The sequence below is a fragment of the Corvus cornix genome, chromosome 1, assembly GCF_000738735.6.
Source record: "Corvus cornix cornix isolate S_Up_H32 chromosome 1, ASM73873v5, whole genome shotgun sequence".
NCBI classification, from domain to species: Eukaryota; Metazoa; Chordata; class Aves; order Passeriformes; family Corvidae; genus Corvus; species Corvus cornix.
The window spans coordinates 67164427-67181601 of NC_046332.1; the positions used below are offsets into that span (position 1 = coordinate 67164427).

A 17175-nucleotide genomic window follows, 5' to 3' on the forward strand; every position below is an offset into this window, starting at 1 on the left:
GATCGCATGTATTCAGCTGATTTAGACTGGTTCTTGGATCTGACATTTTCCCCCATTTGAAAGCAAAAACATCTCTGGAACAGTAAGTATCTTCCTCTATTCATACACAAATTTAATTTAATTTAAAATAGTAACTTGCTAAAAACGCACCAATCCTGGTTTTGATTTAGATTAGAAGGTGGTCTAAAGGTGGACTAAAGGTGGTCCCTTCAATTTAAAATAAAGGGACCACCATCCAAATAAAGGATTCACCTGGACCCTGGATCCTGCTGTCCTGTTGCAATACAAATAACAAAAGAAAAAAATCCCTTTTTATTAAGACAATGGGAAATTCTGCTAAAAAAGAACACAAAGTGAAGAACAGGTTACTTTTCCAAGCACAGAACCAGCTATGAGTGACAAGGCTATGTAAAGCTCTTCCTCAAGAAGGCAAACCTGCCTGCAATTGCCAGGTTACAATGATTCCTGGTAACTTCCTCTGAAACACCTTATCCTGGCTACTGTTCATAATGAGATCCCCTATTGTGCCATCATAAAGACAAAACCATAAACATACATGGCACAAAAAGTTAATTTGTCAAATCTTGACAAGTCTCATCTATATGCACTTGGGCAGACAGACTGGTTCTGCTAAACTGAACAGACAGGTAGCAGAGCAAAGTGGAGAGGGACACCCTGCACAGGCTACACCTGAACCTTCATAAGGCCAAATGCAGCATCTCCTACCTTAAATGTTTGAGAGAAGAGGGATAAATGGCATCAACTCATGTGCAAGAGAGATGAGGGATGCCCTCATGCACATGACATGGGTCATGTAGAAGCAGCGTGAATCAACAGCTCTATCCACAGGGCAGATAAATCCACCATGCAAGAAATCCTACATGTTGCCTTACTTCCAGGTTTTCCCTGGGTACCAGAGGCAGATTTCAGGTTGACCCACTGCCACCTGCCTTGGCAACACAATGTGTTATTCTGTGAGCTGAAGGATGGATTACCTGCTGTTGCTGTCTTTTGTCGCACTTCGGAGCACCCTAAAGTGCTCTGAGGGCACCAGGCACTTGATTTATCCAGTGCATACGTGTCAGACTGCTGGTAGTAGTCTTGTGACTTCCAAGATACTTTTGAGACTGGACACAAGGGATCCACATAGACCTCAAGAGCAGTCTATCACCAAACTGAGTGCTTCCGCCCCGAAGTCCCACCTACCTTTGCAGCAAGAAGCACTAGATCCCTCACAAGAAGAGTGAAGAAGAAACCCAAACCCTCCTGTAGCTGATACCACACAAAGTATTTGTTCTGCCGATAGAGTTAATGGTCTTTGAGACAAAGCACAGGTCATGACTTACGATTTTCTCTAGGTTGCGCTAAGAACAGGCCTTTGTTTCACTACAGTAATTACACCTACTCCTTTGGGAATTAAAAAAAAGTAACATATAACTTCAGACTATCACACAAATCACTTTAACAGCTCTTCTACATTTACTTTTGTTTGTACATTCCTTATATTGCATCTACCCTTCCCTAGGTACTCTCTTCTTATCTGCTGGAGGGGCCAAGCAGTCTCTGTGTACTATGGTAATGCAGTTAATATTATTATTTCAGTCTTCAGTAGTGAAACTAAGCTCAAAACCTTTATTAATTTCTCCAAACAGGATGACAACTGGTATGCCATTCCATAGCTGCCTTTCCCTGACAAAACTCTAAGACTAAGGATGCCCTTTGGTAAATTCAGGATGTGACTTATGTCAGCTGACATACAAGAGACAGCAGGATCCTTATCAAAACAGGTTTGTATGTTTCATATTTAAGGTAAAAATTGTAAACGAGTGCTATATTTTCTTCTGCTGGTGGTAAACAGAGATCTACCTCAACAACTCACGCTCCCTTACAGTGAGCTACTATGAGGAATTATAAGAGAGAATTAGGTTGTGAGCTGTAAAACCTGCCTGCAAAGGCACATGGCAGAACAAAGGAGCACATGGCAGCACAGAGAGGCTTGTCCCCACCGGGCCCTGGGGGAGGAGGTGTCACAGGGCAGACCCCTACGAAGTGTGTTGCTGATGTGGCAACACGGGACAGGTCACTTATATAAGGAAATGCTGTGCCTTAGAAAAGTGTATAAAACCAACTCACTCCTTTGAATAAACGGTTCAGATTCCCTGCCGGTCTGGGTCCGAGATTCAATCGCCAACAAGCTACACGTGGTACAGATGTTTCACCATGATCTCAGATTTTATCTAAGCTGCCAAAACTCTATTTAATCAGTAGATGAATCAAAACTTTGAACATTAAATTTATCATTATTTTCTGAAAATGGATGGTATAAGTAAACCTTTCCCAATGATGACAGTTATTCCAGAATAAGGAACTGTGGGAAGAAAAGCAGCACGGAAGCCAAAAGAAATGGCTGAATTCTCAGAACACTATTTCTTAGCATCTTCTACTAATGTTATTAACTGAGAAATAACTGTTTGTTTCCCTAGACAATGAGTGTTTGTTGTTGGTTTTATTTAATGGAACTACATCTTTTCTAACTGAGAAGACAATAAAGCTGTGGCTGGGAGGTTCAGTATACCTTCAGCCATTATGTCAGCTCAACTCGAAGAGAAACAAATAGTTGTGTGTTCATTTCTTCTGTCTCTCTAGTTTTGTCTTTCCATCTCATCTAGTGAAGTGGGCTTCTTGTGGTGGTGTGGGCTCAGAAGATTGCTAGTTTGGGCATCTGAAGCAGGCTTTTCCTGTCTGGCCCCCAAAAGTGTCTGTGTTGGTTTTGCAAACTTCAGTTTGGTTTTAGGAGTCTAAACTCTGTTGCTGAGAGTTTGGCAGCTTTCAGAACATTTGGTGGCTTAGGAAGGGTTCATCCTAAGGTCCCTGTAATTCAGTGGGCTGCCTTGGATGCCAGCCCAGACCATGGAAATACAACATGAAGGGGTACATCTCCACATGGCTTCCCTCATCTCACTGCTCAGCCCACTGGTACAGTGGAGAGGGACAGCTTCAGCCCTGCCACCAGCTGGGTCTCAGAAGCAAATCTCAGCAACGCATGTCTCCACAATACTGCTGTTGCATCCTTATGCTGTTCACCATCCACTCAAATGTGGCTGAGCCAGAACTGGAAGGCAGGTTAGGATGGCACCCTCCTAGAAAAGGCTTTTTAATAAAGGTGCAGCCTCTATTAATCAATGCTCTTGGCTCATGCTTTTTGTGCCTGCCCTTTTAAATCTGTATACCAGTATTCTTTGCAGTCCTCTGTTTCATTAGCTTGTCATTAATAAATACCACCAGGAACATAACATGTGATTTCCCTATTCACAAAGCTTTTTTTGGCAGAATAAAAAAGCATTCCTTACTCCTTATTCCCAGGCCATTATAGAAAAACAACCAGTCTACCTCGCAACCAGCCACACTACCCTGAGCAAAACATGGTGACTCTGTGGCTGATAGCATCCTATCTGCTGGGCAGCCATCCTTTCCTACACAGTTCTTCATCTTCTTTCCAGCCCCCTGAATTCCACCTCCTCTTAACTTGTGAGGAAATTTTGCAATGGCCCCTTTTGACTCTACTCTTATTCTACTCATGGCAACTCCTCTGTGTACCAGCACTGTCTCCCATCCTAAAGAACACATGAAGTTTTCACAGTTTCCACACAGCTGAGGTTAAAACCAGAGAAAAAGTAAAGATAATTTTTGTTGTCAGCCACTCATCCTGACACCTTGCAGTTCATCAGCTTCACAAGGTACTAAGCCACAGTGAGTCTTTATGCCTTTGTGGACTTCTACGGATCCCACACAACAGAGTTTACAAACCTCCAACAATCAGCTGTCAGCTTTTGAAGTGTCTTCCTTTCTGGCAGCAATCTCCCAAGGTCAAACATTTTGTAAGAAAGCATACCAAAAAAGCTGTCCTTGATGACGGAAACAGAACAGACTAAATTTAGCGTTTATAAAATAAGCTAGCTTTGAGGACAGGAAGTTAAAAAATAAATTGCTAAACGTTTAACTCTTCAGTCAAATCACACAAAACCCCTTGCTGGTTTTCATCATGCTGTCCCACCTCATTCTGCTCTGGCAGGAGCAATTTTAGACAAGATGATTTTGTTTTGTCAGTGTTAAAGAAGACTGAGATGAGAAAAATCATACTCTGTCTGAAAAGCTACCCACAACTTTAACCACATAGTTGCCACTGCAGCACCAAAATGCCAAGGCTCGGCAGTGCAGGCATGCAGTCTCTCCTGGGCAGGCAGTGCAGAACTTGTGCCCGGCTAGAGCAGCTTTTCAGCTCTGGTCATCCTGCTTGGAGGGTGAAACCTTCATAACCGGAAATACTGTGCACATTACAGATTTTCTAACACTTCACTGTCAATGAAAACCAATACATTTTAAAAGACAAAACCCACTTGGCTCTAGAAGGAGTCATTTTGCTTTTGCATAGCACACAGATGTGCTTACAACTCTAATGCCATGAAATGAGCAGGTGAATTGGGTTTAGAACATGGTGTGCTCAACTTCTGCACACAGTTTGCTTTTAAAATTGAAATGGAATATTTTCCTGATCTTTCTTGTAAATAGGGTAGAAGGTTCATGCCCCTGAAACTGAAGTTCTGTAGGTGCTGGCCATGAAACATATCTGCCTGTGTCAGGTTTTGCCCTGTCCCACACCAAGTGGGCACTTGCCGAGCACAAAAGGCGGCAGCTAGCTTGGGTAAGTAGCAGCCTGGGCACTTCAAAAAGCCCTGTAGGTTATGGCTCAAGTACCCAGTGCTTTACTCAGACTCTTTTTGGGGCTTATTTTGCTAATCTAGAAGTGAACTCTTCTTTAAAATTACAGGAAGAGATGTTTCTCAAAACCCCTTCCCAGCATGAGAAATTACATTGACAATACTCACTTCTGCCTGAAAATCCCCACTTTAACCAAAGCAACAAAAAAGTCTCAGAAAAATAAGTAATACAACATGCAGAAATAAAAGAACTAAACAACCTCTACTTGAAACACTCTGCTATCCCTCAGAAAAGATAATACAGCTCAATTTGAGATGCAGTTATTATTATTAATCTGTGCATGAAGGGTGCACCAGTACAGTGGTGACAGACAGCTGTATAGAGGCAGAATGACAAACATGTTCACAGCCGAAAACCAAAACTGAGCAAAATACTTCAAATTTTGTTTCCATGTGCTAAAGCACCAAGTGAACAGGCATTTCTGCCTTTTTGCTCAAGGCTGCTGCTGTAGGCTTTCCCAGGCTGGCAGAACTCCTCAGCTTGGATGTACTGGAGAAACACAGGAGGTCATGCTGAAGAAGAGGGCAAAATGCAAGACAGCTGGATCTTTCTGCTTCCTTTCTGGAAGCAGGAATTAAAATGTGTCTTACTGTCAGTTTCCAACAAACAGTTGCTCAGGGTCAAGGTTAAATTTGTGTTCCAGGGAAGAAAAGAGATCCCTATGAGATGGCACTCCCATGTAAGCTTGAGTCAGACTCTGTCACAATGACTCCCATTGAAGCTTTTATAAAAAGCAGCAATTGGTGCTGAGAAAGACAGAGGGTAGAGTCCAGGAATTATTAAAATAAAAAGAAGGCTCAATGAAAACACATTTAACCGAACTGGAATTGATTCAACAGGAGAGACTGAGAGATACCCACTTTAAAATACTCATTGTTCACTTAATGTATCATTATCTCTGCATAACACTTGGAAGTTTGATTTCAAAGTGGATGTTTCCAACCCTCAAAGCCTAAAAATAGTATTTCTATTCTCTTTGTGAGTCTGAAGAGGCAAAAGAAACTCCCATAGCACATGCTATGAGGCACAGGTGGCCTTTGTTAGCAGAGTATTGCTAAATGCGTAGAACCTACAGAAGATGCCTCAAACTAGGAACAGAATTAAGTAAGAAATGGAGACTAAATGCAAATCAACCACCCATAAATACAGAAGCAGAATTCAAGCTCCAAGGTTGTCAACGCTATCTTCTAACTTTTCCTGATCAGTCACACTATGATACTATTCCACAACTACTTCGACATTAAAAAAGTACCACGTGCTGCAACCTTTAGTAACAGTTCAAATTAGGACTGGGAAACCATGCTTCAAAATGAAAGGAGATCCCTATGCAAACAGCATTAATTTTTAAACATGTTTAACAGTAAGCGCAAATACAACTCATATGAAATGACCCATTTTTAAATAATACATTTGCAAAAACAGAGTAAGCATTAACGTTACTTGGTATCCCACTCGCCCGTCCCAAAACTGACAGGTTTATCAAAGGATTTCTAAAACAGCACAGAAGGAAAAACCAGTGATTACAGATTTCTATACCAAACAAACTAATCAGCCCCTGTACTATCTAGTACATTAAACATAAAAAAGATACATATCTTGAAAATGTGGACAAATTCTCAGTACCTCAAATCCTACATGGGCCTGCTGTGATATTTTTGATAAGCAACAAAACCTACCCCCTTGTTCCCTAAATCATAAACACATTCAGAACACTAGATGTTCAGCTCAGGTGCTTTATTTATATTTGAGCAGTGTTACTAGAACGCTCTGTCAAAGGAAGAATCTATTGAAAGAAACAAATTTATGCTCATTGCTATGACACAACTCTTGAAGAGAAACAAGTCTAACAAAGGTGCAGTGCTTGGATTACTACTTACTTAAGCATGAACAGAATATTGATAACATATTTGTATTTCTGGTACTAATTCATTTTATATGTGAAAATAATTTCTAAACAAATGGCATATCCATAAATAATTGTTAAATAAAAGATAAAATACCAGGAAAAAATATTGTATTGCCCCAATTTAATTTTGGGGATTTAAAAAAAAAGTTTATAAAACTCTAGACAACAAGAATTCATACAATCACCTACCAGCTCTCCTTCTAACCCCTCCCCCCATGTTTTTGGGATGATTTTCTCATTTTGATTTCACTTGGTTCTTTATTTTCTCTATTACAGCCTTAAATCAGAATCTTACAATTCTGTTTGTCCAAAAACTTGAGTTAATAAATTTGAATCCTTGATGTTTACATTAAAAAATAGTAAGAAAAATTCTAATAGACATACATTGGGATTTTTAAAGTGAATTTTCTTTTGTCAGTCTAGACTAGCTATTTTGCCTGACATGGAACACACATCAGAAGTTTCCACAAGTACCTACCAAGCAGGATTGTTGATAGAGAGGTCCATCAAATTATCAAGACTTAGTAAAAATAATTTTTGTAGAAAGTACTCACTGGGCAGCATTTACATTTCTAGGTAAAAATATTCAAATTATATTGTGGGGTTTTTTGAAACTAACATAAAAGCATTCAATGTGTCCACATAAGCCAACTTACACTGAAAAACAATGAAAGCCTGAAGAAAAATTTGCAGCCAACAATTTGTTAATGCAAAGCTTTGATATACTTTTTCTTACTCTGCATGTTAGTCTGAAATATTCATAAATATATTAGCAAAAAGGACTGTGACAAATGATGCAGGAAACTATTATTTATACCCTTTAACCACCTGCAAGCTGTCACCCAGTTCCAGGCAAACTCAGCCATGACCAAACCAGCCTTTGAGCTCAGCACTCACAAATTGGTCTTACACTTCCAAGTCATTCCTCCTTGGGCAAGCAGTGCCAGATACTGCAAGAGGACTCTGCACCTGCTAAATACAGCTGATGAGGAAAAGGCATAAAAGACTGGGCAGTACTTCTTTTCAATCATTCCTCATTACTCAGTCTTGCTCTGACACCTGTACACCTCCTATCGCACACATACGTGGTGGTGACGGAGGTGCCATGACTGAAACTCACATCTGGCGTGTTATCCATATGCTGCAACTGAGCTTCTCCATGCCTTTCCTCGCTTGTCTTTGTTCATCCTAATTTCCACCAGATGAATTCATTTTCCCAAATGAACCTCTTTCTGTTCACTATCCTTCAAGCTTTATATTCATTTTGTTCTTCTGACCTCCCAGCTGAGGCTGAACTCAGTGTCAACATTTCTTCAGTAAAATAAATAGATGGCGTAGAGATAGGTACAGTTAGGTCTGACTGAAATTAACCCTTTCACTGGCTTAAAAAAAAGAGTTCATTTCAGAGAGAAAACATTTAAATCAAGTTTTACTAAAACTAGCACTTTCTGCTGTCTGTTCCTCAAACTTATTGTTGGCCCTAGTAAAACAAACATGCCTGGTACTCCTATTCACTGGTACTGAGGGACCATGGCCTGAGTTTGTATATCCAAAACTACTCAACCTCCATGTGTGGGTAGCTCTACTCCAAGTTCGTTAACCTGGGTGCAAGCAGTTTGCCTCTTTAACCCCTTGAACTACTTCTCCCGCTTCCCACTGCCGCCCTTCCTCTGGGACCAGGCAGCACTGAGGAGGACATGAGCTGACCTCAAGGAAGGAAAAAGAGCCAAATTTATGAGAAGAATAACACTGGCTGAAAAAAAAGACCTACAGAGTCAGACAAAACGCAGAGATTGGGTCTGGCACTGTCTGAAAAGGGAAACTTTGATAGTAAGTCCTGCCTGGGAAGGCTGGGATACTACCAGCAAAGGGACCCGGGCTCCAAGGGGTCATGTGAAGTGAGTCTGCAAGTTAAGGAAATTAGGCACTTAAATCCTAAACAAGGCATTAAGTCACCTAATGTTACCTAGGATACAAAAGGGAGGCCTACGAGATGAAGATGAGGGTGGGAGGGAAATGGTGCTCATCCCTCTGGGTGTGGGCTTGGCCGGAAAGGCTGCAGGGCTTGGCTAGATGTCAAGGAGAGCGTTCCAGCCTGGAGAAGAGGAGATGGGTGAAGCTTGGAGTGACCACACAAAAGGGCTTGTGCCAAGTAAAGCAAAATGCCCCAGCAGTGCCTGGGACCTGAAACTGCTGAGGTTCACCATTCCTCTGCTGTCAGCAGATATCCCAGAAACCCACTGGTGAAACATCCTGTCCCTCTGTGACACTCGTCCACAAAAAATGAAGACAAGAAGTGCATATTGCAGTAATGGCCCACTAAGGGTCTGAGCAAAGCGAGCACCGCCAGCCCTCCTCCTAACGCTCCCCAAAGGCAGATTGCTTCATCGTTCAGGCTCACCAGCGTTCTTTTAGCGTGGCTCTTGGAAAGGTAGAATTGGGACAGTTATTCCTGACTTTTTACCCATAAAGTAAATGTTCATATAAACTATGAATACGTACATTTGGAAAATTAGTTCCTAATGCCTCTGGAATGGATTTTGACTCAATTCACTGACCTGGTACATCATAGTACACATTGTTACAGAAAAAAAGACAGAGAATAAAAATCAAACCCTCTCTGTGCACCTTCTTTGAGTCTTTATTATATAAAGTTTATGGTAAAGACTAAGTAGAACAGCACATGCATTATGAGATGGACAACCCACGGACACTACACATGGACCAGCAGACAAACACTCCAGTACAGACCATTTAATGCAGTGCTCTGGAGCTGACCATGAAGATTTCCTTATTTCAGTTCTTATCCTATGGCAATAATAATCACTTACTGATTTCTGCAAAATGGCTAGTCTTCAGAAATCTCCTTTAGATGAGGATAACATAGACTACCTCCACTTTAAAGAAGGGAAAAGGTAGGGAAGAATCTCAAGAGTTTTTCCCATACAGTATCAAATTTAGAGTTACAACAGTAGAGCTAAAACATTGTAATACTCAATATAAAAATTAAATGCATTCTAACTATGAAACTCTCTTTATATTATTTTATTCTTTCTGACTTTTAAGGGCTGAATATAAATAGCATAAAACAAAGTATCATTATTCACAGTACTTGTCCTGCTCTGAAGTAAAGCCTGCAATACGTATCTGTAACAATTTCCATTATTTGAAAGGCTCACATCTGAAAACTGAGACGACTGTACACACTCAATATTTCATTATACTTTTAATCTTAAAAAATAAACATCTTAGCAACTGAACTAAAATGAACTCAAACTGATTATTTTTTAATAGCTAACAATATTACAGTGATATTACTACACATTGGAAGAAACTGGATATTTACTTGTTTTTCTCAGAACAGAGTTAATACAAAACTATGATCACCACGTTATTAGTTACGGATGACATCACTCCAAGTTTGTTGTGAAGAACGAATTGCTTTCAAACAGAAGAAACATCAACTTTCGAAGAAGGTGTTTGTAACAGCTGCTTAATAACTTTTCATTTCCTAAGCTTCGATCAACTTCAGAATATATGACTACACCTAAAATTAAATTCTGTTAAGAGACAGTGCTGTTGGGTTTTGACAACAAGTAATACATATAAAATGCCACATTAGACACCTAAAACTAAACTGTAGGCAAAACAATGCTCTTGAGCCCCCCTCAGAGATATATATTGTAACTTAAAGGAAACTCCTTATATGCTACCCATGGAGACAGGGGCAACCAGACACAAGCTATTTCTCATGCTTGTGAAAAGAAAACATGGAAGAAATGTAGAAGGAAAAAAGAAAGCTTTTATTTTGGTGCATGAACTATTTTTCAACAGAATAAGTAGTTTTACTTCCAAGTAGAAGTTTCTATTTCAAAATAAAGGAGGAGAGGGAGAAGTAAATATTAGAATGAACCATTGTTAATGATACACATTGACCCATTTAAACCTTATGCAGTCAAAGAACACATCAGGTATTTTCTGATCTTTTTGTTATTTCTTTACTGATTATAACAAGCTAGTGCATTTGAAATCAATTCCCAAAAGTTTTTTAGTTGACCTAAATCCTCTTTCCCTCCCTCCTCCTCACCCCTCCTTTGTTAACAAAACAACATTCTGTACAAAGTTTACTCTTGGCTCTTTCACTAAGCAAAACAATTTGGGCTTAACTCAGATGTCCAGGCATAGGCACATGGTGCCATCTGAGACTTCCTGGAGTGTGGAAGATGGCACTGAGCTCAGGGACAGGCTCTGGCACCCTCATGGGGAGGAACTGGCAGTGGCTGGGGTAAACCAGAGAACCCCTGAGAGTACAAATTGATAATGCTGGCAGTTGTGCAATTACCTACCTATGCAGACCCAGCAAAAGATGCACACAAGCACCTCTTGCAAGCATGCCGAGGGACAGAAGAAAAAAATCCCATATTCTGCTTTGTACTGGTAAAAAAAAAGGTTCTGTAATTCTTAATTTCATTTTAAATACAGACATAAATGGACTGCCTGCAAGGTGATGTTGTGTAACATCACAACAGTGACATCAGGGTAAGTGCTGTCACACTTCCACACGTTAGACCGAACAGGACATGACACCTGGTACTGGTTATGGAGCTGATGTTTTGCCGCATCACTGAAATCACAACCCATATTTGAGCAGAAATTATTGTTATGGTCAAAGAAGGAAGGTGCTTAACTGTGTGTGTCCATCGGCTCCAAGAACTTACTGCTGCATTTTCAGATGCATACACCGACACATGGATTCACCCTTCTCAACAGTCAAAGCTTACACGAAGGATCCAAAGGTACTGAGCATTTCCAAACACTCCTCCTGACTGTTTGAGGAGCACCACTGTTTAAAGTGCAAGAGCTGATCCCTACATGTACGCTGGCTCGCTGCTGCGATTCGGAAGGAAGACTTGAAAACCCAGCATGCTTATTTACTTTGGGAGAGGTGCATGAAGTAATCTGAAGAAATTTATAAATTCAGTCACTCTCTTTTTCCACTGACCATAATTGCCATGCACAGCCAAGTAGAGATGAGCAGACCAAATGCATCTCTGAACAGCCATACTCAAATTTCTGCTTCTTCAGTAAGTATTACTCTTGTTGACACGTGGGTCTTATGCTTAAACTATTTTACAGCACTAATTAGTACTGACAGCTCCTAATATATTACAAATTAAATTGGGGAATTCACACTTTGGTTTAAGGGCTCTTTTACCACTGAATTTAAAAGAGTATCTGTAGCTTCAATATATATTTAATTGCATGTTACAGGCACGAAAATCTAACCAGAGAAAACAAAAAGCTGTAAAGTGCAGCTGTTTCATAAATGGCTTGGCATCTCACAACTTCACTTCAGTAATTCAAGACTTCTGCTTTCAAGCAACACAGAAGACAAATTCTGACAAAGAACACCACCTGCGTAGACAGGCCCATGGCTCCTCTGTGGGGCTGCTTGTGGCACGGCCACAGTGTAACTGTGCTGATTAGCTCAGGTACCTCCTTCAGAATGCCTGTACACTCACCACTGCTCTTATTTCACCTCTACTACCCTGCACATGCACATACAAATGTAGGGAATTGTAGGAAAGCTTGGGCTGAAAAACAGACCTTCAAAGACCATCTAGTCAACCCCACTGCTGTGGGCAAGGACATCTTTCACTGCACCAGGTTGTTCAAAGCCCCATCCAACCTGGCCTTAAACATTTCCAAGGATGGGGAATACAGCTTTTCTGCACAACTAATTCTTGATCTCACCAACCTCACCATAAAACTTACATCTCTTTCTTATGCCCAATCTAAATCTATGCACTTTCAGCTTAAAATCATTGTCCCTTGTGCTGTTGCCACAGGCCTTGGTAAAAAGTCTTTACTCATCTTTCTTTTAAGCCCTGTTTAAATATTGAAAGGCTGCAATGTGGTCTCCCTGGAGTTTCTCCTGCTACTTCTCTTCTTCAGAGCAAGCAACTCCTCCCTCAGCCTTTCTTCACAGGTAAGTTGGTCCAGTCCACTGATCAGTTTTTTAGCCCTCCTCTGGACCAGGTCTAAATGTTCTCAATCCACAACACAGGAACAGCTGATACTGAGCCAACCACTCCCCCACCCACCAGATGGGTTTTCTAGAGGCACAGTGATACGAATAAATGAAAATCATGCTCTGATGGTATAGGTAATACCCTTTTGCAGTACTCTCCTTGATGTTCCAACAGCTTGTCTACTCCATGACTTGCAATCCACTACACAGCAGTTAAGGTTGGCAGCTACTGCCCATCTTCACAGATATTTTGGCCATGGCAAAAAGCTCATCTTCTGTGTGCTTCCCAGGCAACAAATTTCGCAGTAACTGCTGCACCAGTGAAGAACAACAGGTCTACCGACTGTGAACAGGCCGATTTTCCGAAGAAAGACTGAAGCATGTATGGAAAGTTCTGATGGCAAGGAAGGTTTCCTACACCCTCACTAATTACATACTAGATAGGGTTATATGCTTCAGATCAACTTTGTAAGAAGAAAAAAAAAACCCCAACAGGAAAAAACCCCATCACACTGAATAAAAACCCTAACATAGCTAGCAGGAAAGTGGTTTCTTGGGGCAGCAGAACATCCCACTGCCTGTCCAGCTGGTGCTGGGCTAAGCCACCCACCACCCTTCACCACCTGCCTCTAGACTCCAGCACTGAAGTTCCTCTGGAAAACGGAAGGTTCAGTTGGGAAAACCGAGTTCCCCACCAACCTTTACTTTGCATTTCACAGGAAAATAATGAGGAGGGAGTCTGGAGCTCTGATTCCGCATTATTTTTAGATAATCATTGGATGAAACCACTGAAGTGTATTTTGTAAGCAATGTGTGAGATGGTGTAAGCCTGTCTTCCTCTAGCACAGCTATTAGCAGCCTCTGGCTTATGTGCTAAATGTGGCGTGTGGGTAGACTGTGAGCAGCACACAGCAGGAATTAGATGCTAAAATCATCTGTCTTTCATAGAATCAAGATATCATGAATTACCTCTCTGGTAATACACAGCAAGTTAAGAGAAAAATCCTGCTACGAACAATTCTTGAAAATTTGCCTAGCAAGTAAAGTCTGATCAAAATTCTCTTTCTCTCTGTCTCTCCTGTCCTGTAAATCTTAAAACCTGTAAAGCAGGCCAGTTTGAAGAGGATGCATCAGAAAATCCCATCTCAGAACAACAGCCTCATAACTGCACCTCATAAACCACAAAAAGCCTCATAAATAGAGCTCTCCTTGCATGTATGGGAGACAGACTTGAATCCCTTCAGGCACTGGTGCAAACTGAACCCAGGTCTTCCACATCATTAGTGGTTAAGTGACCCATGCTTCTAAGTAAAAAAAAAGAGAGCAGGAACATCACCTGCTATTTCTGTACTTTAAAATATGGGGGTTTAGGGCATCTAAAGCAGAATATGAGCCACAGCAGCTGAAGTTTTAACATTTCAACCACCAAGTCAGATACCCTCAATGGGAGAGATACATATCACCTCTCTTTCTAGTCCTGATTAGAGGCACGCAGCACTGAGCTGCTCTACCTTTAAGGGGACCACAAACACATAAACAAGATTTTCGGCCTTAGGAAATACATTATTAGTAAAAACAATGATATTCCTCCAGATTTTTGTAGTCAAACAGAAGATTTAAGCTGAATTCTGTCACTGCAACACCTATTGATGTTCTGCTTCAGGAACAGATCAGGCTAAACTCCCATTTATTTTGCTGTGTAGGGAATTAGAAGAAAAGGAAAGTCAGATTAACACTTGACTATGACTAGGTGTCCAAAGTGGCTAGCTGACATGGGCATCACTTAACACAACAACAGTGTTGTGAGAAGGCTTTATAATCCCATTACAAGACTTTAATGGAAGGGCTCACAGTTCATATAAACCAAGGTGATCTTCACAGACATATGAGGTACTTTATCACATTTTATGGTAACAAGAACTTTTGATGCACAAGTGCACTAAGCATTTCTGAACACTCTGTTCAACTTCAAACCCACTGACTTTACCCTCTATATTTAACTACTAACTAATTCAGTGCCTGCATAGCATATAATCAATAGCTTTATTATCCTGGAATCTAATTACAAGATTGATGGCCATTTTTTTGCCTCTTCTCTCCCTTTCGAAATGTGAGTTTTCTCATAGGAAAGGAAAATAACAGTTTTACTTTACCATCTGTCATAGATACTGCATTTTATTAAATTGAAAGGAAGTTCATTATCATACTGAAAGGTCTTCATTTGGACTTTACAAAGCCAGCTGTACTAGCCCAAAGACTTTACCTCAGCGACTGTGCTACATGAAGGAATACAACAAAGCTGATACACTTGTTGATTAAAGGAAGCTAATTTCATTTTATGATGTATAACATGTTCAGCATAACATTAGATGGTGAATCAGCTCAGTTACCAGTCCCATGGGACACAGGTATTGCTTAGAGTGACCAGAGCTGCTGCTGAACCAACTAATGAGTCCTGTTCTGAGGAACCACTTTCCAAATGGCCAAGAAAGCCAGCCTACCAACTGATCCACTCTGACTATTAAAAACATGTCTCAACAGGGCTGATAGTTAAACTAGTAGGGCCGGCTGCCTGCCAAAAAAACCTCAAAAAACCTAATGTGTGAATCTATTGAGGGAAATGTCAGCTTATTTATTCATACTGAGGATCCCAAAAGAGAAAGAACGTTTGTTTAGGCCAGAACTTGCAGACCGTACCCTGCTTCAGGCATCAATGCTCTTTCAAAATGCTGTTCATGATGTACCTGAATGTGAAAGATTTAGGAACATTAGTAAGACAAAACAACCAATCTTTTTATAGTACTACGTAAGATTTAAACCTAAGAAAAGGAGAAGTTTGGCAAGTAAAACCTAATTCATGGTTTGCCTTCATCCCACCTGTCTCCAAGAGACTTTCAAATACAGAACAATATTAACACATCTGATCTGAGAAATACTCATTACACACCACAGTTATGATATTTCAAATCACATCTTCCTCACATCCTAAAGTAACAGACACTACATGCAGGGATATGTTTATCATTGTGAGGCTAAACCAGTTACCTCTGGAAAAGTAGCTTACTTTGTAACTCTTTCAAGATACCAAAATAAGTCTCAGGAAGATAATGCAGCACTTGCAGTACCAATTGTGTACAACAAAGGCAACAAATACAGTAACTGGTGGTGCTTGGAAAGGTATCATTAAGTTCATGCTGAGTTCAATAGGCCTCTCCTGCATGAAAGGTTGTGAATGATGTGAGACATTTCTTACAGTACTTCCCTTACGGATTAGCTTTGTCCAATAAAAGAACTAGTCTGGCTATACTCAAACAAGCAGTCAAATCCTCCTGGGGAACAGACGTTTCTGGGTCTTGCCTTCAATGCTTCAGATCTGTCAGAAAGGTCAAATCCATGGTATATAAATAGTAGGAAGTATGCTACTCATTTTCCTTCCATATACATTTTTGGTAATGACACAGAACACTATAAAAACTATGGAAGAATAAAAAAATTTAAAATCACATGAAACAGAGAGAAATTTGAATAGATTAACTCATTTAGTTCATCTAGCTCAAAACTGAAGGATCTAAGAAAGAAAATTAGGAAAAGCAAGCCCTCAATTTAAAATTCCTGGTCTTGCATCTGCCCTGTAGAAGTGTGTTCAACGCACAAACAGGGAAAGAGATCTTTGGGCAAGGTGATCTGAAACCACAACTAGCACTGAACTCCGTTCCTCAAGCAAAGGGATATATGCAAATAAAATTTTAAAAATCCCTAGAATAAAATTGCTGAAAATCCAGAATATATTATCTGTTTAAATTATCATAGCATGGTATTTCTGGTATGTTACTGCTATTGAATTAATCCAGACAAACCTCCCTCCTCAACAGGTAAGTAGCTTATGAAAATTTGAGAGGCACTTACTTATCAAATATTATTCTACTTATGGTATTCATGGGTCAACATGCCTCTTGAAATCTTGCTGTGAGTTTTAAGAGTTGGGTTTTAGTTCACTTTAAGTTAACCAAATAAACTCAACAAAACACTACAGCTTAAGTCAATAAACCAATAACCTACATTACACAAGATAAAATCCAGAAAATTTACTGATGGTGAAAGGAGTGTGTCAAACTGATTTTATTATTACATATAATAGGTGTTAGACTTAAGTATGAATATTTGAGGAGAGTGTACTTTGAATATTTTAAAAAATCCACTAGGACCTGCCATCATAATGGTGTATCACAAACAGGCTTCAGGCAGGCTAGTATCTCCTGATCCTGCATTTCAATGTCTACAAAGTAATTGTTCACAGGTGAGCTGTGCAGAAGTAACCTTTGCCTATAATCAATAGAGTCAGGAGAGGCCAGAGAGCTCCTGGGCTGAGTGGGGCTGCTGTCTCCCCAAAGAATGAGATCTGGATTTCCACCTAAAAAAGCTGGCCCTTATTAACCAGGTCCAGCCACCAGCTTACATA

At 40.3% G+C, this 17175-nt stretch overlaps 1 protein-coding gene across 7 annotated transcripts in view; it reads right to left on the reverse strand.

Moving 5' to 3' along the window:
• The window catches only part of KLF12 (Kruppel like factor 12), a 236074-nt gene that overhangs the window by 92097 nt on the left and 126802 nt on the right, over positions 1–17175 (reverse strand). The window contains exon 1 of one of the 7 annotated variants that reach the window (XM_019289553.3): positions 7806–7870. The exons of the other annotated variants lie outside the window; for them this stretch is intronic. Coding sequence (XP_019145098.1) covers positions 7806–7823 — 18 coding nt within the window. The 5' untranslated portion in view covers positions 7824–7870. Of the gene's footprint in view, positions 1–7805; positions 7871–17175 lie in introns of those variants that run through there. 7 annotated transcript variants of the gene reach the window in all.